This window comes from Phyllostomus hastatus, unplaced genomic scaffold (assembly GCF_019186645.2).
Source record: "Phyllostomus hastatus isolate PE091 unplaced genomic scaffold, TTU_PhHast_1.1 phas_contig_468, whole genome shotgun sequence".
Classification (NCBI taxonomy): domain Eukaryota; kingdom Metazoa; phylum Chordata; class Mammalia; order Chiroptera; family Phyllostomidae; genus Phyllostomus; species Phyllostomus hastatus.
In genome coordinates, this window is record NW_025333884.1 from 3,519,234 (window position 1) to 3,543,916 (window position 24,683).

Genomic DNA, 24,683 nt, shown 5'->3' on the forward strand with positions numbered 1-24,683 from the left:
TCTTGCCCCACAGAACCTCAGAATGTGGCCTGGTCTGAACATAGGGTTGTTGCAAATGTACTTAGCTAAACTAGAATGAGGGTCTAGTGGAGCAGGGTGGGTTCTTAACCCGAGATAACCGGTGCCCTCATGAGAAGGCACCAGGGAAGGGTGTCCTGCGAGGGCGGAGGCAGACAGGCTGCTCTGTGGGGACGGCTGGGGCCGCGGCCACGGCCGCGGCCAGCAGCTGGAGGAGGCCGGCAAGCCTCCCTTGCAGGTTTCAGACGGAGTGCGGCCCCTTCGGCACCTCGGTGTTGGACTTCTAGCCTGCAGAACCGTGAGGCAATACACTTCCGTCATTTCAAGGCACCCAGTTTGTGGAGCTTTGCTAGAACAGCTCCAGGAAACTAACGCTGAAAGGAAAAGAAGGGTATCAGAGAGAGCGCGCGCGGGAGCGACAGCGGAAGTGAGGTCAGAGGGAGAGACCTGGAGAGGCCACGCGGCCGGCTGTGCAGGTGGGAAGAGACAGCCTCCAGCCCGGGAGGCAGTCAGGCGGCCTCGCGATGCCGGAGAAGGTTCCGACACGCAGTCTCGCCTAGAGCCTCCTGCGCGAGCTCCACCCTGCCGACACCTTCCTTTAGCCCCAGGGGACCCGGGTCAGACTCCTGTGCCCCAGACCTGGAAGACCATACACATGTTATTTTAAGCCACTAAGCTTGTGGCAATTTGTCACAGCACAACCGGAAACAAACCCAGCTGGGTTGGGGACAAAGGTGCAAGCAGGAGGGGAAGCGATTAGAGGGAGACTCGTGGAATGAAGGACATTAGGGCGAAAGGGTGAAGGTGTCGTGGTGGGGGGTGGGGTGGGGGGTGGGGTGGGGGGAGGGCCCAGGGCAGCCACCTGCCGTGTGCAGACTGTGAACAGGGGGGCCCCAAGCGGGGCTGGGAAGGAGCAGTCAGAGAGATGGTGGAGCGAGCACAGAGGGCAAACGCCAGGAGCTGACACCTGTCACTCACGTAGGCAGTGTGGCATTCCCACTTCCCAGGGAAGGAAGGTCCCTGCGTCACCTCTCCGCTCACGGCTGCCCCATGGGTCTCCTGCTCACCTCTGGCGCCGGGGCCCACTGGGCCTTGTTTGCAATGCTGTGAAATCCTAGGTTGTGGTTCCGAAGGCGTAAATGGGAAGCTGGAATGGGGGGCTTTGGGGTGTAGAGTTTCCAGGGGAGATGTGGCAAAGGGTTGGTTCAGCTGTAAAAACGGAGAATCCACAGGAGCGAGAATCCCTCTGTCCCGCTCACCTCTGAAGTCCTAGAACCGAGAGCGGCGGCTCTCAACTGGGGCGCTTGGTATCCCCCACCCCCGACAAGAGACGTTTGGCAATGAGACTTTTCGGTGTCACATCGGAGGTCAGGGTGGGGTTATTGTTGTCTTATGAGTGGAGGCTGGGGTGATGCTGAGTGTCCTGCAGTGCACAGGGCAACCCCTCCCCCCACACATGAATGATCCCACCCCACTGCACACAGAAAAATGGGCCCCAGAGATGGCCATGTCCTAATCCCCAGAACGTGTGAATATGTGAGATTTCATGGCAAAGAACTGAGGTTGCTGATGAAGTTAAGGCTGCCAAACCAACTGATCTTTTTAAAAGATTTTTATTTATTTTTAGAGAGAGGGGAAGGGAGGGAGAAAGAGAGGGAAAGAAACACCAATGTGTGGTTGCCTCTAGTGCACCCACCTACTGAGGACCTGGCCAGGAACCCAGGCATGTGCCCTGACTGGCATTTGATTTGCAGACCCATGAACAATGCACTGAGCTACACCAACCAGGGCTAAACCAACTGACCTTAATATAGGAAGATGATCTTGGATCATCCAGGTGGGCCCAAGAGTCCTCAGAAGTGGGAGAGGGGGTAGGAAGAGAGAAACAGAGAGACGGCAGCATGAGAAGGACTTAGCTGGATGTTCCGGCTTTGGAGACGGAAGAAGGGGCCACAAGCCAAGGAAAGTGTGTGGCCTCTTGAACTGAAAAAGGAAGCAGACAACAGCTTGTCCCCCAGATCCCCCCAAAAGGAATAGAGCCCTGCCGACACCCTGATTTCAGCTCAATAAGACCCAGTTTGGACTTCTGACCTTCAGAACTGTGAGAGAATAATTCAGCGTTATTTGAAGCCAGTAAATCTGTGGCCACTTACCACGGCAGCCGTAGGAAACCAGTAGAGGCCCCAAATGTCCACAGAGCTGGCTGGAGAAAGCCTGTCCCAGAACAGCACCCGGCACCCAGGATGAGTGAAAGCCAGATCTATACAAATGATTTCATTTTTGTGACAAAACAGTATTTCCCGGCTGGTGTCTTAGACAACAGATTGCTCACCATAATCATTCATGTTTATCCTCACTAGGACTTCATCTTTAACCTTGAGGCCAAGGTGGCCACAAAGCCTGGTTCACATGTTTGCTACAGGGAGGCATGGTAATTGTTGAGTGCTTTTGACAGGAGATAGAATATATTCTTCAACTTCTATGGTTTAACCCACAGGTGGCAAACACAAGGCCTGCGGGCTGAATCCGGCCCTCCACCTTGTTTCTATCCAGCGGCAGTGCCAAGCTCCTTGCCCCTAGTTAAGGAGTAGTCACATTTATGAAGTCCTAAAGTTACATTCCATCTTTGAAGGCACCCTCAGGCCTGATGTGATCCCCAGTGAAAATGAGTTTGACACCGTTGATTTAACCCCTGACGATATTGTCACTAATCTGGTTTTAATGAACTCACCTCAAGCAGAAATGGCCAAGAAACCCCTGGAGTTAGGGAAAGAACCCATGTATTTTACCTCCTACCATAAGTGTATGTAAGTAAATGTAAAATTAAATTAAAACAAAATTCCAAAGGCATTTGCCCTGGCTGCTGTGGCTCAGTTGGTTGGAGCATCATCCCACCACCGAAAGGTCACCGGTTTGATTCCTGGTCAGGGCACATTTCTGGGTTGCAGGTTCGGTCCCCGGTCAGGGCGTCAGGGAGCGTATGAGAGGCAACGGATCAGTGTTTCTCACATCCATGCTTCTCTCCCTCCCTCCCCCCTCTCTCTAATAAAAAAAAAAGAAAATAAACCTTAAGGAAAAAAAGAACAAAGTGTTCAAACAAAAATATGTATATCAAAGGTAGAACAAACCCAAAAGAAATAACCCAAAAACATCTGTCAATAGATAAATGAACAAACCGTACCCGTACAATGAAATGTGATGCGACCGTACAAAGGAATGAAGCTCTGATGCACGCAACAGGGTGGATGAGGCTTGGAAATGGAGCTGAGTGAAATAAGACAGAGACACAGGAGGCCGCAGCTCTACGGAGCTCAGCTTCCATGTGAGTCTCTGTCCCTGGCAGGGCACGGCTGGGGAGGGGGCAAGATGAAGGGTGGTTGCTGTGACAACGCCCCAGCCAAAGAAGGACTCTAGGAAAACTGCCCCTTTTTCGGCCCTTGCGCATTCAGGCTGACCCAGGACAGAAGCCCTTGTTCCCGCTGTGGGGGCAGTGGGGGTGGAGGAGAGGTGTGAGTTAGTCAGTGGGCTGCTGAGCCTATGGGCAGACAAAGGGAACTCAGTAGTCAGCACTGGCTTCCATAACAAAACACCATAGACCGGGCAGCGTACACAACAGACATTTATTTCTCACAGTTCTGGAGGCTGGGGGGTTCAAGGACAAGGTGCTGGCAGATTTGGCTCTCGGTGAGAGCCTCTGCCTAGCTGGCCGAGCGCCAGCCTCTCCCCAGTCTGTGCACAAGGAGCTGAGCTCTGGTTTCTCTTCTTCTTCTTATCAGGACACTAATCCCGTCGTGGAGGTCCCACCCTCACGACGACTTCAGCTAAACCTACTCACCTCCCAAAGACCCCGCCTCCAAGTAACATCCCAGTGGGAGCTCAGGGTTCGACATATGAATTTGGCAGGGGCGGGGCAGTGGGAGAGGAAGAGTGACACAAATACTCAACCTATAATACTTACACAAGCAGAAAGCGATGACAATGATTCCTATTATTTCAGTCCATTTCCTGTGTCCTACACAGCTAATACATATGACCTTATGGGCCATGACGCTGAGGTAGTAAGTTACATCTTGCTGTGTAATGAGAGATCAGTCCAAGGCTTAGTGGTTGAAAATAATAAGCATCTAACCCTGGCTGGTGTGGCTCAGTGGATGAGTGCCGGCCTGCAAACCAAGAGGTCGTAGGTTCGATTCCCAGTAAGGGCACATGCCTGGGTTGCAGGACAGGTCCCTGGTAGGGGGTGAGCAAGAAACAACCACACGATGTTTCTCTCCCTCTCTTTCTCCCTCCCTTCTGTTCTGTCTAAAATAACTAAATAAATAATTTTTAAAGTTTTTTTTATATCTTACAAAAAAAACAATGAGTATTTATCAGAGGATCTGTGAACAGGAATTGAAGAGCAATTCAGGGAGGTAATTCTTGCTCAGAGTCTCTCATGAGGCCACAGTCAGGGGGTGGCTCGGTCAGGGGCTATCTTGAAGCTTTCTTAATTCACATATTGGTGCAAGAGGCTCCTTGGCCTCTCTTCTGTCCCCATGAAGTCACTCCAGGGTGGTGGCTCCGGAGTCCCAAGGTGGAGTTCTAAGACAGCGAGAGTCACTCAGCATCATGTCCACTGCGTTCCACTCATGAGAAGCAAGCCCATGGGGCCGGCCTGTATTCAAGAGGATGGGAATATTAGAGCCCATCATTTTATAAGAGCACCGCAAAGAATCTGTGAACCTGGTCTAAGTCGGCACTATTGTATGCCCATTTTACACATGAACAAACTGAGGCACAGAGAGGTTAAGTAACCTGCCCAACGTCACACAGCTTGGGATTCATACCAAGCTGGCTCCACGGCCTCTCTCACTGGCAGGCATTTCTGCCCGTGGCCACAGTGAGCACAGCTCCTCACAAGAGCTGTGAGGGCCTGGAGGAAGGACTGCACAGACACCTGTGAGCTGCTTAAAAAAAAAATAACGTACAGAGCTCCGCAGTGAAGATCGAGCTCCTCCGACCGTCCTTCCTGCCCGGAATGCCAACCCAGAAAATTCAGAGCCAGCTTTAAACTGCCAGGCCCCAACTATTAACCAAGGGGGTGTTAAAAAGTGATCAACATTTTTAATACAAATAATTTTTAGTGTAAAAAAGAGGTAAAGATCTTCCTTTCGTGCTGTTACACAGAGATATTATATTGCATAATCAAGCCTGTGTAAAGAATCTACCCCGTACCATAAACTGAGGACATTTTCAAGAGCCCCATTTTGTTCTCCTGGGCGACTTAAGATCCTATCACCAGCCTGATCTGTTCATTTACGACTGTCCTTGGAAAGGGGATTTTAACAAAAGAGTCTTGTGAGAGTCCCCTAGAAATTGTTGCCACAGCTTGAGAAAAAATAACCTCCCAGAAGGAGGCTGCAGTTCTGATTGGTTGTCTTCCTTGATCATTTGTTGCCATGGCGATAACATCATCTCTCTCATTAAAAGGAATTAATGCTTGAAGGTTTTCCATCCTTCCCTTAGAATCAGAAGATGATCGTTGGCACTTTTCTCCCACAAACATTAGGTGAAAATAAAAGCCTGTGACTCTGCTAGATTTCTTATGTTAACAAAGACATGGGAAGTCCTCTTAAAGAAACCAAAGCGCTCAGCCCCGCATGCCAACAGTGGTAGCTGTGGTCACCGCGACGGCGGCGATCTGCAATCTTAATTACACCAGAGCGCCTGCTGGTGGGGGATGAGAGAACAACAGGGCTGTAGCCGCTGGGAGACCCCTCCCCTCTACTCCCCTCCTCTCAGGAACGCTCACCCCCACCACCCAACTGGCCAGGCTTGTGGTGGAGGGTGGAGCCAGGACAGAGATCCTTATAGACTCTGCAGAAGGTAGGGGAACACCCACTCTCTCAGCACCCACTTTGGGCACCTACTGTGTGCCAGACACCCGGTGCTATGCCCTGTACCCTGTCCATCCTCACTGCAACCCCTTAAGGAGGGAATTATGACTTCTCGCACTGTCTGCAGATGAGGACTCCAAAAACAAAGAGGTTAAGTCTCTTTCCCAAGGCCACACAGCCAGACGCTGCAGCAGCCATGAGTTGTTTACACCGAGGCCTCTCTGAGAGAGGCTGAGAACTTCCACATGGAAGTGTGGTGGGACCCGAAGGCTCCTGATCCATCCTCAGGAGAGACTGTCCCGTGCCTGTGGGATTTGTCAGCCAGAGGCTTTCAACCTCCAGCTTACAATAGTGCTGGTAAATCTGGGCTGGTAGTTCCTGGGCTCTTGTTAGTACCATGGTCTTAGCTAAGCACTTTTGATGAATAATCTCACCAAATCCCCCTGGCAAGTTCAGGGAGAAAAATTATTATTGTGCGTCTTTCACAGAGGAAGAGACCGAGGTTCAGAGAGGCCCATTAGAGTGCCCGAGGTCACACAATCGGCAAGTACTGGAACCAGGGTTATGAACGCACGTCTGCCGGACGCCAAAGCTTCTATTCTTCTCCTCCACACTATGCAGGACACAAGACAGAATTTGGGTGTGAGTGTGGGCCCAACTCCACATACAAAGCGCTTTCTGGGCCCAGGTAACAGTCCCATTGTTTCCTAATTAGCAGCTCCTTTTTTGTTCCAGTTATCTATTGTGGCATAACAAATTACCCCCACAGTCTGGGAGCTTAAAACAACAATTATTTCTCTTGCTCACAGATCTGCAACATGGAGAAGGCAGCGATGGTTCTGTGCTCCGCGGATAGCAACCAGATCTGCTTGCAAGACACTGGGCACTCCGCGAGCAGTCTTCCCTAAGCTCAGCTGGCAACTCTCGCACACGCCCCCTACTGGGGACCCAGCCTGCAACCCAAGCATGTGCCCTGGCTGGGAATCAGACCACGGACTTTTTGCTTCTCAGAGCGGTACCCAAGCAACAGAGCTACACCGGCCCCGGCTGAACTTCACTCTCACAGCCAGTGTGGGGTTGAACGGAATGGCCCTCTGGGTTGGTCTCTCTTTGCCCACTCTCTGGGAGGAGGGTTTTCACTGGAGGACAATGGGAGATTGAAGACCCTGCATAGCCTTGGCCTTCGAGCTCTAAGAAATCAAGAATTTAAGAATTGTTTTGTATACAAAAAGTGTTATCTGGGCAAAAAGTATCTCTTTTGGAGAATAGTTGAGGATCCCTTAACTATCTTTTTTTTTTTTTTTTGAGAGGGAGAGAGAAAAAAAACCCATCAATTTGTTGTTCCACTTACTTATGCATCCATTGGTTGATTCTTGTATGTGCCCTGACTGGGGATCAAACCTGGGATGACACTCTAACCAACTGAGCTACCTGGCCAGGGCTGGACCTGCATTTTATTGAGGGACTTACCAAAGCCCTCCGAATAACTCAATGGGTAAATTTTTTAATCTTCACCTAAAGACATGTTTTTGTTGTTTTTTAGAGAGAAAATAAGAGAGAAAAAGAGAGAAACATCAATTGGCTGCCTCCCATAGGCACCCCCATAGAGATCAAACTCACAACCCAGGCATGTGCCCTGACAGGGAATCAAACCCACAACCTTTTGGTGTATGGGATAATGCTCCAACCAACTGAGCCCCCCAGCTAAGGCACTCTGAGTAATTCTGCAGACAGAATGAATAGCTGCAAAGTCAAGATTCCAGGCAGGGAAGTGCCCAATCCCAGCTGGCCACACTTCATACATCCCTGGTCCATCACCACCTCAGTTTCCTCATCTGTAAACTGGAAATCACGAATATCCAGTGGGGGTCTGGCAAGGCCTGAGGTGCCAGGTGAATGTCCCAGAGCCGGATCCGGAGCAAGAACCAGTACCGGTGTGGCTAGGACCTATTTCTATCAGCGGCCCTGGAGCTTCTTCACACCCCTGTAGGGACTCACGCCGCTACAACTGGATCATCCAGGCTCACCTTCCCTGTCCCCATAGGTACCGTCTGCCAGCAGGCACTGTCACCATGTGCATGGAAAAAACTACCTCAGTGTAACCCAGAGCGACACAGGCAAGGAGCTCACTGAGGATAAAGCCATCCCCTCTAGAGAGCCGGTGTCTGTGTCACCCTTCCCAGGAAGGAAAAGAAGGCAGCAGAAATCTGCACACATGGCCTCCTGAGCCGTGGTCCAGTAGCTGCAGACCTGAAGGGGGGCCCCTGGGAGCATCTTTGCTAAGTGTGATCCCTGCCATTTCTGTGCTGGGACAGGGCCAGTGACAGGATTGAGATCAGGCTGTCGTACATTTCTGGGGTGAAAAAGATACAATGTGGGTTGCAATTTATACACAGACAGAAAGGCACTGAGGACAGCCCCGCCTTTGAAGAGTCCGAACCTTGGAGGACCCCTTCGTGTATGCTGGGTGGTTCTGGAGTAGTAATCTTCGAGAAAATGAAGTCACCTAATGCATGTGGGGGACGGTTTGGTGAGAACTGATATTCACCTGGTGTTGCAGTGTCTTTCCACACATTACTTATTAATTATAAGTAAAAAAGAGGCCCTGGCCCAGTGGCTCATTTAGTTGAACCTGATCTCATGCACTAAAAAGGTTGTGGGTTTGATTTCCGGTCAGGGCACATACCTAGGTTGCGGGTTCAATCCCAGGTTGAGGTGTGTATAGGAGGCAACTGATTGATGTTTCTCTCCTTCTCTCTCTCCCCACCCCTGCCTCCCTCCCTGTCTCTCTAAAATCAATAAGCAGCTCTTTCTCTTCCGGCCCCAGGTGCTTCGAGAGCTGTGGGCTTGGGTGCGGATATGACCAAACCCAAGAAGTACACCACGTACAACCAGCCCCGAAAAGTGGCACAGAAACAGTATCAAGAAACCCCGATCACAAAGATATGGCTCTCTTAAGGGGGTGGACCCCAAGTTCCTGGGGAACATACGCTTCGCCAAGAAGCACAAGAGAGGCCTGAAGAAGCTGCACTTCGACAATGCCAAGGCCATGAGCACACGTGCCAGGGCTATCACAGCCTCATAAAGGAGGTCAAGTCCAGGATCCCAAAGAGTGGCAGGAACAAGCTCAGTCGATCTGCCTACATCGCTCACCCCAAGCTTGGGTTCTGCTCTCGTGCCTGCATCGCCAGGAACCTCAGGCTCTGCCAGCTAAAGGCCAAGGCCAAGGCTCAAAACCAAGCCCCAGGCTGCAGATGCAGCTGCGGCTCAGGCTGAGGCTCCCAAAGGCGCCCAGGTGCCCACGATGCCTCCACAGTAGAGGCCTCTGCCTGCTGATGTGAGGACGGAGGGACTGGTGTGAACTCTGGGCCGCTGTCTGCGTGGGCTGGTGGCCTCCTGTGCTATTTCTACAGGTCAACCTGAGCAGGATCTGTCCCAAATAAATAAGTAAGTAAAGGAAGTCAATAAGCATGCCCTCAGGTGAGAATTTTTTAAAAAATGAAAAAGAGAACTTTATGGCAAGAAACCTCACCATCACCAGTAATGCGGAAAACTGTGCCACCTGACTTCTGATAAGAAGACCCAGAATTACTTCTGTGATATTCCTTTTTCCCCTGTTTTTTTAAGATTTTATTTATGTATTTTTAGAGAGCGGGGAAGGGAAGGAGAAAGAAAAGGAATGAAACATCAGTGTGTGGTTACCTTTCACACCCCCCTCCTGGGGACCTGGCCGGCAACCCAGACATGTGCCCTGATGGGGAATTGAACTGGTGACACTTTGGTTCGCAGGCCTGAGCTCAATCCACTGAGCTACACAGCCAGGGCCCAGTGCACAATTCTATAGCACATCATCTGTCCACAGTACTGTGTGCCCACCACCCAAGTCAAGTCTCCGTCCATCACCATTTTCCCCTTAACCTCCTCCCCTCCCCCTCCCCCAGCCATCACACACTGCTGTTCACGTCCATGAGTTTTTCTCTTTTCTTTTTCCTTCAATCCCTCCACCCCCCAGCCCCAACCCCTGACAGCTGTCAGCCTGCTTTCTATGAATCTGTTCCTATTTTGTTAGTTTATTCATTAAACTCCACATATGAGTGACGCTGGATGGTACTTGTCTTCCTCTGACTGCCTTATTTCACTTAGCATAATGCTCTCTAGGTCCATCCATGCTGTTACAAAGGGTAAGATTTTCTTCTTTTTATGGCCAAGTAGTATTCCATTGTGTAAATGTATCACAGCTTTTTTATCCACTCGTCTACTGCTGGGCACTTGGGCTGCTTCCAAATCTTGACTATTGTAAATAACAATGATTTATTGCAAACGAACATAGTGGTGATTATATTCTTTTGAATTAGTGTTTTGGGTTCCTTTAGATAAATTCACAGAAGTGGGATCGCTGGGGCATGGAACAACCACTAAACTACAAAGGAAAGCAGAGGTAAAAAAACGAGTACCCATAGCAACAAGCACACTCAGAGCCCAGATTAGTTTCTAACAACATTCCCCAATAACTGGAGCCAGGGCTCCTTGGAGAAGTGACCGATTTTGGGAATGGAACAGAAAATGCATGCAGTGTGTCTGGAAATACACAAGATGTGCTGGAAAAATGGATGTGAGGGCGATCTGGCTGCGACATCTGTCACCCCACCATCACCAGGGTTGATACAGCTGATCTGGCTGGCTAAGCGGGTGTCCCTGTCCAACCTCACCGACCCAAGTGCGTCCCTCTGGAAGCTGCACGCTCGGTCGAAGAGGACGACCTTTCCAACTAGAGGAGAGGACCGGTCTTCAGTCAAGGGCACACGAGTAGCTGTGCTCCCCTGCTAGAACCTCCAAACGAGCTCTCAAGACATGCTGGAGAAATCAGGAAGCACTAAAACATGACTCACACACACAAATGCACACACGATGAGGGTCTGTCCAACGACCCAAGAGCCGGCTGAAAGAGCACCCGACGGTCAAAGCTGGAACAATCTGAGCAACAAAATAAACAATGTACATTGGATTATAACCCATAGCACACAATATCCACAAGTCCACACTGATAAAATATAAGGTGATTGAGCCCTGGCAGTGGCTCAGTTCATTGGAGCATCATCCCATATACCAGAAGTTACAGGTTCGATCCCCGATCAGGGCACAAACCTAGGTTGTGGGTTTGATCCCCCGCTGGAGCGCATACGGGAGGCAACTAATCAAAGTCTCTCTGTCACATTAATGTTTCTCTCTCTCTCTCTCTCTCTCTCTCTCTCTTCCTTCTTCTCTCTCTAAACCAAATAACACATCCTCAGGTGAAGATTTTAAAAAATAAAATAAAATAACCCTGGCTGGTGTAGCTCAGTGGATTGAGCATGGGCCTGTGAACCAAAGCGTTGCTTGTTCGATTCCCAGTCAGGGCACATACCTGGGTTGTGGGCCAGGTCCCTAGTAGGGGGCACATGAGAGGCAACCACACACTAATGTTTCTCTCCCTCACTTTCTCCTTCCCTTCCCCTGTCTAAAAATAAATAAAAAATTTAAAATAAAATAAAATGATTGAATAAATAAACAAATGGGGAAGAATAGACAGATTCCCTGTGCAGAAGATTTCCAGATAATTGAGGTAGATATCACCCTCTCAAGGAGAGGAAGCAAAGCTCTCCTCTTCGTGAGTATGGACTGTGAGGAGGGACTTCCTACCAGAGTACAGCGTGGGAAGGGAGGTGGAAGAGTAACTATACGCTGAGGAAACCTGATAAATACGAGAGTCAAGGCGAACAGCAATGGCAATAAGTCACGTGGATGGTATGTACCCTTCATATCATGAGAACAACACTTTACCTCTGTCCTGCCCCGAAAACCATAATCCCAGTCTAATCGTGAGAAAAACATCAGACAAACCCCATGGGAAACATGGTGCAAATCACCTGCCCCGGACTCCTCAAAACTGCCACGGTCATCAAAACGAAGTCTGAGACATCGTCGTAGTCCACAGGAGACTGAGGTGACATGATAACGAAATGGAATGCGATGCCCTGGGTGTGACCCTGAAACATAAACAGGAGGTTAGACGAAAACTAAAAAAATGGGTGTCAGTTACTTAGAATGTATCACTATTGGTTCATTAGTTGTAACAAATGTACCACATTAATGTACACATTTGATAATAGAGGAAACTAAGTCGGGGGTATGTGGAAACTCGGTTCTGTCTGCCACTTTTCTGTCATCTAAAACTGCTCCAGATACAAAGTTGTTTCTTACTACAGAGGAAGAACGGAATAGTAAAAGACACACCAGTAACTCAAAAGAAGACGTCATTGGAACAAAGGCTTGCAGCTGAGCAGGGAGAGAGCATTTGAAGAAGAGGAAATAGGACCAAGGCCCTGAGGCAGGAGCCAGACACAAGTGCTCAGGGAACAGCAGAGGCACTGTGGCTGGAACAGAGAGAGCGAGGGGAGAGCGAGGGGAGGTGAAGTTAGAGAAATAACAGGGTCATCAGGTTTGGTGTCCAGCAGCAGATAATATTGTTGGCAGTGGTGTTTGCCCAGCTGATAGCTACGAAACAGTATGTCGTTGTCACTTTAATTTGAACTTCCATGATTATAATGGGGTTGAACATTAGTTTACTGATCATTCCTGAAAGTCAGAAGATTTGAAGCCACTGCCGAGACTTTTATCTGGCTGCAGCATACAACAACCCGAGGCCTGAAAGTCCGGGGAGTCCCCTGTCCGGTCACTAAGATAATTTCCCAAACTTGGAAAGAAGGTTCTTTGAGACTAGAGTCATCAGATTTAGTGATTAGAAATACAGGACTTCAGCCCTGGCTGGTGTGGCTCAGTTGGTTGGAGTGGCATCCCATACACCAAAAGGCTACAAGTTCAGTCCCTGGTCAGGTCACATACCTAAGTTGCAGGTTTGATCCCCGGGTGGGGAGCATACAGGGGCAACCCATCAATGGTTCTCTAACATCCGATGTTTCTCTCTCTCTAAAATCAATAAACACATCTTCAGGTGAGGATTTAATAAGAGTGTAGGGCTTCCTGTCAAATTTCTTGGGTTGGGCTCAAATCCTGGTTCTACCTCCTCCTGTGTGACCCATCTTCTTCACTTTTCTGTCCTGGGTCACACCTCCCTACCTGTCTGGTCTTACCTAATTTTAGCGGCAATGAAACAGTTTCATCGGGCAGCAAATGAAAGTCACAACCCCACTGGGAGCTTGTGAGGATTAAATGAGCTAATGCACCCTGGCTGGCGTAGCTCAGTGGATTGAGCACGGGCTGCAAACCAAAGCATTGCAGGTTCGATTCCCAGTCAGGGCACATGCCTGGGTTGCAGGCCACGGCCCCCAGCAACCACACATTGATGTTTCTCTCTCTCTCTCCCGCCCTACCTTCCCTCTCTAAAAAATAAATCAAGAAAGAAAAAAAAATCTTAAAAAATAAATAAATAAATAAGCGAATGCACACAGTGATTGGAACAGAGTCAGTGCTCGGAGGCATTAGCAGTAGTATATGACCAACACGACGTATAGGTTATTTCATAGCACTGAGGATTCAGAAGATCTGCCTGGCAAAATTGAGAATGAAAAGAAGAAAAGGAAGAGAGAGCAGGAGCATGCCTTTGCCTATTTGTTCAGCAAAGGTTGGCTGGGTCCTTAGCCTTCTCTGTTCCAGGGCCAGCGCTGATGACAAAGTTCAGCCCGGCTCACATCCATCAGGAATTCTTCTGTTGCAAGTGACAGAAATTCAACTCAAACCAGCTTGGGAATACGAGAGAAATTCTAATGGCTCACGTAATCAAAATTCCGGCCTAATGGGGTGCAGCTGTCCTGCAGAGTACAGGAGCCAGGGAAGTGAATTCCCAGTAGGACTTTCTCACTGCATCTTTTTTGTTTGTTTGTTTCACCCCGAGTCAGTTTTATTCTCTCCTCTGGGGCCAGGAAAATGGCCAGAGAGGTCTGGACCTATTCCTTTACTGCCCCGCCACCCAAAAGGAAAAGGCTTCTTGCCCCCAAAATCCATATCCAAAATCCGAGGGAAAGACTCTCATTGGCTCAGCCTACATTCTGTGGTGGGATGTAATGATTGGCCCAGCTGGACTCACTGCCATCCTTCGGCCAATCAAGGAGAGGAGAGGAGCGACACAAGTGAATGGCAGCTCGTATTCCAAACAAAGGGGGGAAGGGTACTTTCTGAGTTCCACTAACCTTGTCATTATTTTTCCTGTTATTGCCGGAACCTTGGAACAAGAAACGCACAAGTCAGGTGGTCTAGATGACAGGAGATGGTTGGAAAGTATGGTCTCCACAACCCAACTAAGCACAAGCTCCTGCATACAGCAAGTGCCCAATTCATGCTCATTGAATGAATGGCTGAATTAATTCCCCGTTCCCAAAAGCTGATCTGGGACAGCCCCAATTTCATAGATCCCTGAGCCGACCAGAAGCGAAGTGGGGATGCACACCTGTGGAGTGCATCTCAGGGCGCAGACACTTGCCTGGGAGTTGGGATTGGGAGTTGGGGCGACGGTGGAACTTAGAGACGAGGGACAAAACCTTGAAGACCCCGCCACCTCCTAAAACCCAGCTGGGGGCGGGGCTTCCAGACCACAGCATTTTGGATTGCTCCATCTTCCATGCCTTAGAGGGGAGATCAAAAAAAGTCCTTCTGCACCTTCTGCCGGTTCCTTACCACTCTCTGGCCACGAAGACGATGTACTACTTACTTTCCTACCAGCCACAGTGTTTCCATCTTAACTTCTTTCTGCCTCACCGCTCCACGCAACCACACATTTCAGGCTCCCCTCCCTGCTACCACGCAGTGGCTCTTCCCAGTTTGACGCATTGCAGGGAAAGCCGAACCAATCGGCGCTGCGCTCTTATTTCCGCTATGGCCCGGGCCCAATAGAGACGCGGCTCACACCAGGGACGCCTCACGCACGGCCGAGCGTGTCCCTCCGCCGGGGAGGAAAGTGGTGTGGACACAGGGGGCGTGGCGCGCGGCAATGGAAAGTAGTCCGGCCGCTGGTTCGCGCGCACGCGCGCGGCTGGCGGCAAACCCCAGCTCAGTACCGGGTGGGAGCGGGAGATTCGCCGGCCCGGCCGCGCTGTTGGGGCGCGGAGGGATCCTCGGGAGTCGCAGTGCGGCGGCACGTGGGACGGGTGGGGTGGGGCGGGGCGGGGAGGGGCGGGGCCTAGCGAGGCGGGGCGCGCGCGACGTCCGTTGTAGGACCGTTGGGGCGGGCGGCGGTGGCGGCGGCGCGCGCTGCGGGCAGAGTGTGGAGGCGCGGACGCGCGGCGGAGTTCGAGCTGCTGCAGCTGCTGCCGCCGCCGGAGGAACCTTGATCCCCGCGCTCCGGACACCCCGGCTTCGCCATGGTGAGTGAGGCTGTAGGGCCGCGGAGACGAACACAGCGCGGCAGGAGCCCTAAAAGAACCAGTGGACCCAAAAGAGGGGGAGTCCGGGCCCCGGGGGACGTCTCTGGACTCCTCGCTGCCTCCCAGTCGGAGGCATCTGAATCCAGAGGGGGACGTTTGGGTCTCAAAAGGGGGGTTGGGGACTTCCAAAAGCTACTTTAAGCACCAAATGAGTTGTTTAGACCCCAAAATGGGCATCGGAGCCTCTACGGGAGCATTTGGACCTAGGATGGAACATATGGACCCTCAGAGGGGGCTTTTGGACCCTTTCTAAGAGGTGTTTTGAACCCAGGCTAGGGCGTTTGGTCTTTGAGATGGGGTGTTTGGACCCCAGCAGGGCGAGATAAGAAACACTGGCAGGGGTGGGGGTTATTTGGGCCCCGATGAACGCTTTGGGTCCTGAGTGGATGCAGGGAAGAGGCATCAGGGGCAGGCTGGACTCCTGGGGAGCGCCCCCAGAAGGCACAGTGGGTAGCTGGGCCTAGATGGTGATGGGGGTGACTTCTGCAGAGTAGAAGGGGGAGGTCTCGGAAGACCAGCATTGCAGAGGATGGAGGAGGAGGGTAAAGCTCAGGGGAGGAAGGGCCTGGGGTAGGTGGTAGCGAAGGTTAAAAGATGCTCTTGAAGTCTGCAGAGACTGAAAAGCATTGAGGTTAGGGAGGTGGCTAAAGGAGATAATGGCAAGACTAGTGCTTGCCCCAGTGGTGGAGCAACAAGGGGCCTCGTGATCGATTTCAGGGCAGCCAGAAAGATTCCGAGGTTATTAGTGGGTTGAGGCTGTTGATCTAGGAAGGGGGGTTGGGTTTGGGGGAGTCGGGAAGAGTGTTGGGTTTGGGTCCGAGAGAAGGTGGCTTTCCAAGGTGAGGGGTGGAAGAGGACATGGGCTGGGGTGGCCGAGGGTGAGGTGGTAGGAGGCTTGGGGCAGGGAGGAGAAAATGAATGGCAGCCAAAGTGGGTCTAGGTTTGGAGGTAGATGTGGGTAGTTCCCTGGAGCTCTCCAGGGAAGAGCTGGGACAAAGACCATTCAGTCTGGATGGGGAGTGGGCTGCAAGGCTGCAGGGAGGCTCCCTTCCCCAGGAAGAACAGGTTGGGCAGAGGGCCCCCCCCCACCTGGGGCAGTGGGAGCAGGTGGGTGGAGTTGTTCAGGCCCCTATTGCGCACTGAAGCCGCATGAAATGGGGGTGGGGGGGTCAAAGTTTAGGATGCATCAAATGAGCCAGCTTTTTAAGCCTTCAGCCTCACCCCTTCGCTGCCCCTTTCAGACCAGGAGAACGGCTTTTTCCAAACTGGAGTGCTTGTTTTCTCTGATCTCCAGCTCCACGCACATCTCCTCAACGCACATCTCGAGTGTGCCAGATGACAGTGCAGTACAGTGTGGCGTCAGTGACGATCAGACGCCCGATCCTGTAGCCTCAGGGTGGGGGCTGTGGAGCTTGACCAGAGAGGACCTCCAGAGAGACCCCTTCATTGGCCTGAGGGCCACTTGCTCCGCTCAGGGCCCCCACTGAGTAGTCCCATTAATTCACACAGCTGGATTTTGAGGGGAAACCAGCAGACCGGTTCTTTCCTACTCCCTGCCACCCATAACACCCCCAGCCCACGCCAGGCTCAGCCTGGGAACCGAGCACAGCCTCCTCCCTGGCAAGGCTGGGCAGAACAGGCTGCCGTGGCTGTGTATCAGATCTTATTCTTGCTGACACAGACTTGATGGCTCCTCTCGCTGCTGCCCTGCTTTCCCCCAGCAGAACTGCGCTGGAGGGGCGCTGGACCACTGGCAGGTGCCAGCGACCCCCCTACTTCCCAGACAGCACCCGGGCTTGGGCCCCAGTAGTTTCTCTTTCCATCTGTGATTAGCAAGGTGTGGGTGGGACACGTCCCGGTGAACTGGCCTTGGACGGACTTTGGCCTGAGAGCTGTGCCTCCTCCTTGGCCGGGTGAGGGGCCCTGGCCCTGGTTTCCCATCTCATCTGACACTGCGCTCCAGCCTGGACTGGGGGCTGGGCAGAGCAGAGCAGTGATACCCTCTTTCCCTCCCACGCCCGACCCCACCCCATGCCATGTTTCTAGTCCAGCCTCATGCTGGAGCCCAGGGTGAAGGGAAAGGGATCAGGACACCAGTCGGGTTATTTGGGAGGCAGTTTTTGGTAAAGGCTTAAAATCTTCAGTTCTGGAAAGGGAGGGAGCCCTGAGAAGGGTCCCCCCAGCAGTGATGGCTTCTCAGGTGATCAGTCTGCCTGGCAGCAGCCATGCATTCAGATTCGTAGCTTGGAGCTAAGACCTTCCCTTCACCCAGCGGGGGAAAGGGTCTCTTGACCTGGAGGGAGATTGCCTGGCCGGCCCCCAGGCACAGCCACACCTACTCAGGGGCAGTGGGCAGCCACAGACACTGCCCCAGCCCCAGCCCCTGCCAATACGTCCCAGAGGTGGGGGAGAATTGGGCGTCCTGCAGAGCAGTGCAGTGGGGGTGGGAAGGTCCCTGGTAGGGCTGGCTTTCCCATCTAGGCCAGGAGAGAAGATGGGAAGCAGGTGGCGGCCCTCCTCCCCAGGCTGCTGCTCTCCTCTCCAATCTTCCTCTTCCCCCTCCCCTGGCATTGCCCGGCCTTGGTAACCAGAGCCTATCCTCTCTTCTCACTTTCCCTGGGCCACTTCCTCGGGTGGCAGGATCTCGGGGATCGGCCCAGGCTGCTTTGCCCACGGGAGCTGGAGGAAGAGGGTAGAACAAGAGGCCTGTGGGCCTGGGGCTGCCAGGTGGGCAGCTGGGAGCCCAGAAGCCCCAAGTCCTTTTTAAGGCAGTGAAGGCGTATCTCTGTTTGGCCTCTGAACCTTCCCTTTGGACTTTGGACTTTTCTAGAACGTGCATATGGGGTGCCTTTCTTTCTGCGCCCCCCTCCCTTAGCCATCTCTCCTCTGTCACCATCCCTTTGATTCCCCTTCCCATTCTGCCTGTTTGGGGCTTAGCTTCAAGTTCCTCTTCCCTCCGATGTCAAAAGGAAGGACATTTGAGATCAGTTCTAATGTGACCATCTCTTCATATTTGGGAAGGGGTGGGCGTTTGCGGGGTAGTTGCTGGCTTCCATGGAAGCTCTGGAAGCTCTTTGCAGGATAGTGCAGACACAGTAGTTTGCACCACTTGGGGGTACTCGCAGACCGAAAGCTAGCACCCTGCCATAGACTTGGAGCCACCCTCCCCTAACTGTAAAAGGAAGTCAGCGAGGAGAGGGAGCACCCAGTCTGGACCCACAGTGGTCCGGGGAGGGTGGTGCCTTCTTGGCAGCAATCACAGAAACCAAGGAAAGTGTCTCTTCTTGCTGCCTAAAGCTGAGTGTGGGGATCAGCCCCCCACCGAGCCCTCCCAGAGAGGATCCCTGTACCTGGCTGGCTCCCAGCACACCAGCACAAGGAAAGCTAGTCTTGGCCTCTTCTCTGCCCCACCCCCAAACCCTGCATGCAGCAAGGGCTGGCTGCCACCAGCTGGTGGCCAGTTCCCAGAGCGGCCAGGGCTGGAAAGGGTTAAAAACTGCAGCGCTGCTGGGAAAGCTGACTTTAGTCCTGCAGCCTCTGCCACCGCCACTGCTGCTGCCCTCTGCAGTCCCCTCCCCGACATTTGCCCCTCCTGTCCGAAGGAAACAGAATGATGCCCTGCGCCATCCCTGTGTGCAGGGGAGGGGAGCAGCTGCCTCCGGCCTGACCCGGCTTCCCTCGGGCACTCAGAGCTACTCAGAGCCACCAGTGAGGAGCATGTTTGCCAGTTGGGTGCCCTGCACTTGGACTTAGCACCTCCAAATAGCTGACACAGAAACCAGCAGAGAGCCCCAGATGCCGGCCCGGCCTGCCCGAAGACTGGCCCGTTTCAGTGTGGAGCCTCCCAGCACTGCTGGATTGGGCCTCGAGGGCAACTGCTCCCTTCACTCAGCCTCCGGGCTCCCTGCAGCGGCACTGACTCTGAGCCACTGCCCTGGGTTGTGCCAGTGCGGCTGGTATGGGGCTGGGCGGCGCTCCTCCCGCCCTCCGGCTCAGAGCCCAAAACACTGGGGCCCGGGGGGCCTGGGTCAGCCCAGCTGGGGTGTCCTGCCCACCTGAGTGCTGGGCTTCCTGAATCACCAGACTCGGGCACTGGCCCTGCCCTGCCCCACACCTCCCTTGCCTACACACATGGAACACCACGTGAAGCTGGCCTTGCCAAAGGGGGCTGGGCTCGGCAAGGAAGGGGCAGCCGTGATGGCCACCAGCCCGGTGACTGACTTTCTCCTTCCTGCTTTTCCAGGCTGACCAGCTGACTGAGGAGCAGATCGCAGGTGAGACTGCCCACCCACCCCACCCCCTACCCCGCCTCAGGAAGGCCTCCCCAGCCGACCCTCACTCCAGTGGGGAGTGACGTGTGACAGATGAACTCGTGTGTTCCCTACGCCACCTAGTGCTACGCCTGGTGCTCAGAAGGTTGATGACAGGTGTAGGAGACCACCCCAGTGCCCCAGTGACATCAGACCCTGCAGTCCTAGGGCACACTCACCCGGCAACGAAGGCTGCGTTCTTCTCCCAGCCACTGGTCCCCCGGGGCCTTTTAGTCAGTGGCTGCCGGGTGAACCCCGCAGTCTGTGCCGCTGGCTGCTGCCTGTGAACAGGCTCAGCGGTGAGCGCCCTGCCTCCCTGCCCCACCTCCGGAGCCGCCCACCAGCTGGCCTGTCCCTCCCACCCCCGCACTTCCCTGCACCCAGCGCTTCCCTCCGCACGCGCTAACACTCACCAGAAACACGTCTCCTGGGTCTCTGCATAGGCAGTGACTTCTCCTCGGTCTTGGTCCACTTGTCACCTTAGAGAGGCCGTCCCTTTCTCCCTGCCAGACAGACCTGCCTCTACTCTGCCCTGTCGTCCTGCCTGTGGCCTCCGGACCCGTTCCCACCATCTGATGTTATTTTGTGGCGTCCCTGCCCACTCTGCCTCCCGCCACGGGCTGTGCATGCCTGGGGCTGAGGCTCAGTGTTCGCTGGTCCCTGCTGAGCTGTCAGTGCCCGGAACCTAGCAGGCTAGTAGGTGCTCCGTCAGTTTTTGTGGGCTATGTGAATCAACAAAGGAACCCTTGCACACCTGCCAGTAAACCATAAGAAACCCTTGGATCCCATCTGACTCATTTTTGTAATGTGTCTAGAAAGGTCGGCACACCTTAGGGACTGCTGGGTGACTGGGTGGGGTTCCGGGTCCCCCGCTCCCCGGACCAAGGTGCCCGCAGACAGAGACCAACCCCCTGTTCTCTCCACAGCACTGGGCCAGCACAGAGTAGGCGGGAGCAGAGGTTTAGAGCGAAGGCCTCGGCCCCAGCAGCTGCCCACACGGCAGCGCTGCCCTCCTCTTCGCCGGGCTGAGTGACAAGCACTGGATGCCCAGTGGGTGGAGGTGGGAGCGGGCTTGCCTGTTCTCCTTCCCCCGTCCCCCTGCACACAGAGTCACACTTTCAGCTTCTCAACTTTGACCCCAGGTGGCTATGGAGACCCACTGGGGCAAGCTGGAAAACTGCCTTGTTGCTTAGCAGTCATGAGTTCAGGGTGCACACGTGACCCCCTCCCTGCCCGTCTGCCCAGGGCCCAGGGCTCAGGGCACAGCTTCTCGGCTGCGTGCAGGCTCCCATTGCACCTGCCACCCGTAGCCCGACACCCTGACCTCAAGTAACACAAACAGCCCGCGCCCCACCCTCTTCCCATTAGCACGCTGCCCCCCACCTCACCCCAGCCCACACCCTCTGGGAATAGGCTACTGGGCATCTGCTCCCTGATGGTTTGGGGGTAGAGAGCGCCAGATGCCAAAACGAGCCCGGTGGGAGGGCAGGCGCCACGTACTCCTCTCCCGCGCCTGACACGTCCCCAGCTGTGGCCCTCCCACTCAGTGCCACTAGCTCCTCATCCTCCTGGCTTGGCAGCCGTCCCCTCTCCTGCCATCCCCCCACCCACCCCACGCACCGTCCGTCAGCCGAGCTCTGCTGCCGGCCACCCCCACACTGCACACAGCCGCTCACTCCTCTGGAAGCGGGTAGCATCGGCCCCAGGGAACGGGGCTGGCGATGCCGGTGAGGAGGGATGCGGTGCCAGTCAAAGGCGGTCTGCATCTGCCCCTCCTCCCCTTCCCTCCCCTCCCCTCCCAGCCAGTTGACCTTGGCTGGCATACTTTAGACAGAGACTCCTCTTGGCTCTCCTTCACTCCATGACATTGGTCCATTTCATCATTTGAGGGAGAGGCCAAGTCCAGGGACAAAGAAGAAATGTAGAAGCATCTGACAGTGCTTCTACAGGACAGTGTTAGCTTGTTCTCTCTGCCCCACCAACCCCCCCGAGCGAGGTGCGCCCACCGGTCGCTGTGCTTGGCCCGGCAGACGTGCTGAAGGAGGGAAGGGGCTGCCCCGAGCCCGGAAGCGAGAGGCTTGGCCCGGACCCAAGGTCTAGTTCTAGTGTCTCAAGGGGAGCCTGGCCTCCGGCCTCCCTCCAGTCCGGGAGTCGGCATCCCAGAGCCAAAATTTCCCCGTGGTCCTGGCCTCTGACTCATCCCCTTTCTTCCCCCAGAGTTCAAGGAGGCCTTCTCCCTGTTTGACAAGGATGGAGATGGCACTATCACCACCAAGGAGCTGGGGACAGTGATGAGATCCCTGGGACAGAACCCCACCGAAGCAGAGCTGCAGGACATGATCAACGAAGTGGATGCAGATGGTGAGCTGCACCCCTGGGCACAGGGAGCCTTCCTCGGGGCCACGGGGTCACCTCCCGGGGCCTGGACCAGGGGTGTTCCCAACTCCTTTCCCACCTTCCAGGGAACGGGACCATTGACTTCCCGGAGTTCTTGACCATGATGGCCAGAAAGATGAAGGATACGGACAGTGAGGAGGAGATCCGAGAGGCCTTCCGTGTCTTTGACAAGGTAAGCAGTCCTTCCAGAGTGGCTCTGGGACTCGGCTGAGGGACAGAGCGGGTGGGGCTCCAGGACGCACAGAGTCCGAGCTGCGGGAGGCCTGGGGCCCCGCGCCGGCCCCACTGCCAGCTCCCTCAGCAGCTCCAGGGAGCCCCTTCCTCTGCTCAGTCAGGGTGACAGACAGTCCCGCCCCCGCTGCCCTCTCCCACCGCCCCCCAGGGAGGAGCAGGGGACGGCCTCGAGCTCAGAGCCTGTGCCTGTCCCCGCACACCAGGACGGCAACGGCTACATCAGCGCGGCAGAGCTGCGTCACGTCATGACGAACCTGGGTGAGAAGCTGACCGACGAGGAGGTGGATGAGATGATCCGAGAGGCCGACATCGATGGGGACGGCCAGGTCAACTATGAAGGTGAGCTGGTGCCAGCCTTGGTCTGCGGGGCCGGGCCCTGGGGCCCCGGTGTGGGGAGGGCCACTCTCGGCCGGCCCTGCCACACCCCGGCCGACCTCTGCCTCCTCGCTTCCCTTCCAGAGTTTGTACAGATGATGACTGCGAAGTGAAGACCCGGGCAGCTGGCAATGCCCGTTCTCCTGATCTCTCTCTCCTCGCGCGCGCTCTCTTCGACCCCCTGCGTTCCGGTTCTAGCAAACACCAGTCGGTTGACTGAGAATCTGATAAAGCCACAAAAGATTTGTCCCAAGCTGCATGACTGCTCTTCCTCCCCCTCCAGTCCTCTTCCCACCCTCATCTCCTCCTCTCCCTTCCCCCTCCACCGACCTCTGCCGGGGCCTGAGGCGTTTATAAGATGAGCCCGCTTCCCCCTGGGGGAGCCTCTGCCCTCCTCCTCCAGCCCAGGCGGCTCTCCTCTGTTTCGGTTTGCTCCCTTCCATGTGTCATCTTGTTTTGGGTGCGGGGGTGGCTGCCAGCCCTGTCCAGGACCTGCTAGGGAGGAGATACGGCCCTTGCCTGGGCAGAAGAGCACACCTTTGTCGTTGCATGCAACCAGCCCCGTGATTCCGTGTGCAAATCCCAGCAGCCTTTGGGGCGAGGGGCCGAGAGAGGTGTTCCAGGACTGAGGCTTGTGATGTTGTCCGGATGTGGCCCTGGAGGGGGTTGAGGGGCCAGGGAGTCTTGGAAGCTGGCATTCTTTTCCCACTTAAGGGGCCAATTTGTGGCGGGGACAGACAGAGTGGACAGCACCCAGACCCCGCTGGCTGCTCCCCAAAACCCTCCGATTGGCTTCCCGATGCCGGGCTGCCTGGGGCTACCCAGCTGGCCACTCTGCAGACCGTACTGCCCTCGCCCCTAAAGCACCCTCCAGCTGTTCTGTAAATACTTGGTGCTAAAGTCTCTGCCACTCCTCCCTCCTGACCCCACCCCCCACATCGCCCTCCCTTGGGGGGCCAGTGTGGGGACGGTCGCTTTGTAATGTGCTGGTTATCCTGTTGTGTTTTTTTTTTTTCTTTATGCCCCTGAAAACTAATTTTTGTCCAAACCATGCTGGGCTAGCTGAAAGGTGGAGAGAGGGGAGGTGCGCCCCACCACACCCTCGAGAGAAACACCTGCAATAAACAATCTTGGCGGCTGGCTGCCCGGAGGACCGGTGGCAGAGGGCAGCTCTGCCTCCTGGTCAGCTGTTCCCTCCCGCTTCTCCGTGGTGACCTGCGGGCTCCCTCACATCTGCGCTGTCTCTGTGCCCTCCTCTGCCCCGCACCGCCCCCCCCCCCCCGCCCACCTGCCTGCCCACCCCCACCCCCAGCGGAGAGCATGATCCGTGACCTCGCTTCTGACTTTCGCCTCTGGGACAAGTAAGGCAATGTGGGCAGTTCGGTCGTCTGGGTTTTGTTTTGTTTTGTTTTTTTCTTCTTTTTCCTTTTTCTGTTCATTTCATCTGCCCTCCCACCCCCAGGTCGATCAAGTGGCTTTTCCTGGGACCTGCCCAGCTTTGAGAATCTCTTCTCGTCCACCTCTGGCACCCGCCTCCAGGGGAGGGGAGGGGAGGGACTGGACACAGTGGGAGACCCAACCAAGAGCCGAGGGTAAGGGCAGGTGGGCGTGAAGCTGTGGTCATTTTCGGAGTGTTTTGGTTTTGGTTTTATTTGGTTCTTTTTTTTAAACCGGGCAATATTGTGTTCAGTTCAAGCTGTGAAGAAAAATATATATCAATGTTTTCCAATAAAATACAGTGACTACCTGATTGGCTCTGGCCTTTGTCCTGGTTTCTGGGCCTGGGACCCTGCAGCCTGGTCACTGCAGCCAAGTGGGCCCCTGTGGGCCGGAGTTCAGATCCCTTCCGGAGCATGCAGCCTTGAGGGGCGGTCAGCTTTGAGTGCTCACCACGGGCCAGCAGGGGGATGCACAAGTAAGTGTGCCGGAGACCAGCCCACCCTCGGGGCACAGTGGGCATCAGTCCAACAGCCAGACAACAGAGAAGGTGGTGTCAGACCCTGTGGTGGGGGGGGATTCACTGAAGGAGGCGGTATTGGGGCCCAGGACTGAGGGAG

The 24,683-nt window shown here is 54.4% G+C and overlaps 1 protein-coding gene and 1 long non-coding RNA gene across 4 annotated transcripts; one reads left to right on the forward strand and one right to left on the reverse strand.

The window, feature by feature from the left end:
- Positions 1-4,250: 4,250 nt before the first annotated feature.
- On the reverse strand, positions 4,251-14,698 carry LOC123823024. 3 transcript variants are annotated; one of them, XR_006786464.1, is made up of 5 exons: positions 14,338-14,435; positions 14,081-14,112; positions 12,777-12,860; positions 11,801-11,920; positions 4,251-4,672 (listed from the first exon to the last, which is right to left on the reverse strand). It is a non-coding gene; the product is annotated as an uncharacterized LOC123823024 (long non-coding RNA). The 3 variants fall into 3 exon arrangements; XR_006786463.1 differs by lacking the exons at positions 14,081-14,112; positions 14,338-14,435 and adding an exon at positions 14,599-14,698; XR_006786462.1 differs by having other exon boundaries at positions 14,081-14,436.
- Positions 14,699-15,079: 381 nt separating this feature from the next.
- CALM3 (calmodulin 3) lies at positions 15,080-24,376 on the forward strand. The gene is made up of 6 exons (XM_045845315.1): positions 15,080-15,250; positions 19,554-19,584; positions 21,838-21,981; positions 22,083-22,189; positions 22,455-22,590; positions 22,711-24,376. The coding sequence occupies exons 1-6, from the start codon at positions 15,248-15,250 to the stop codon at positions 22,737-22,739; spliced, it is 450 nt and encodes a 149-aa protein (XP_045701271.1). The 5' UTR covers positions 15,080-15,247; the 3' UTR covers positions 22,740-24,376.
- Positions 24,377-24,683: the final 307 nt, after the last annotated feature.

Coding starts and splice junctions, on each gene's coding strand:
- CALM3 (XM_045845315.1), top strand. Junction 19,585..21,837: donor GACTGAGGAGCAGATCGCAG/GTGAGACTGCCC, acceptor TTCTTCCCCCAG/AGTTCAAGGAGGCCTTCTCC. Junction 21,982..22,082: donor CAACGAAGTGGATGCAGATG/GTGAGCTGCACC, acceptor CCCACCTTCCAG/GGAACGGGACCATTGACTTC.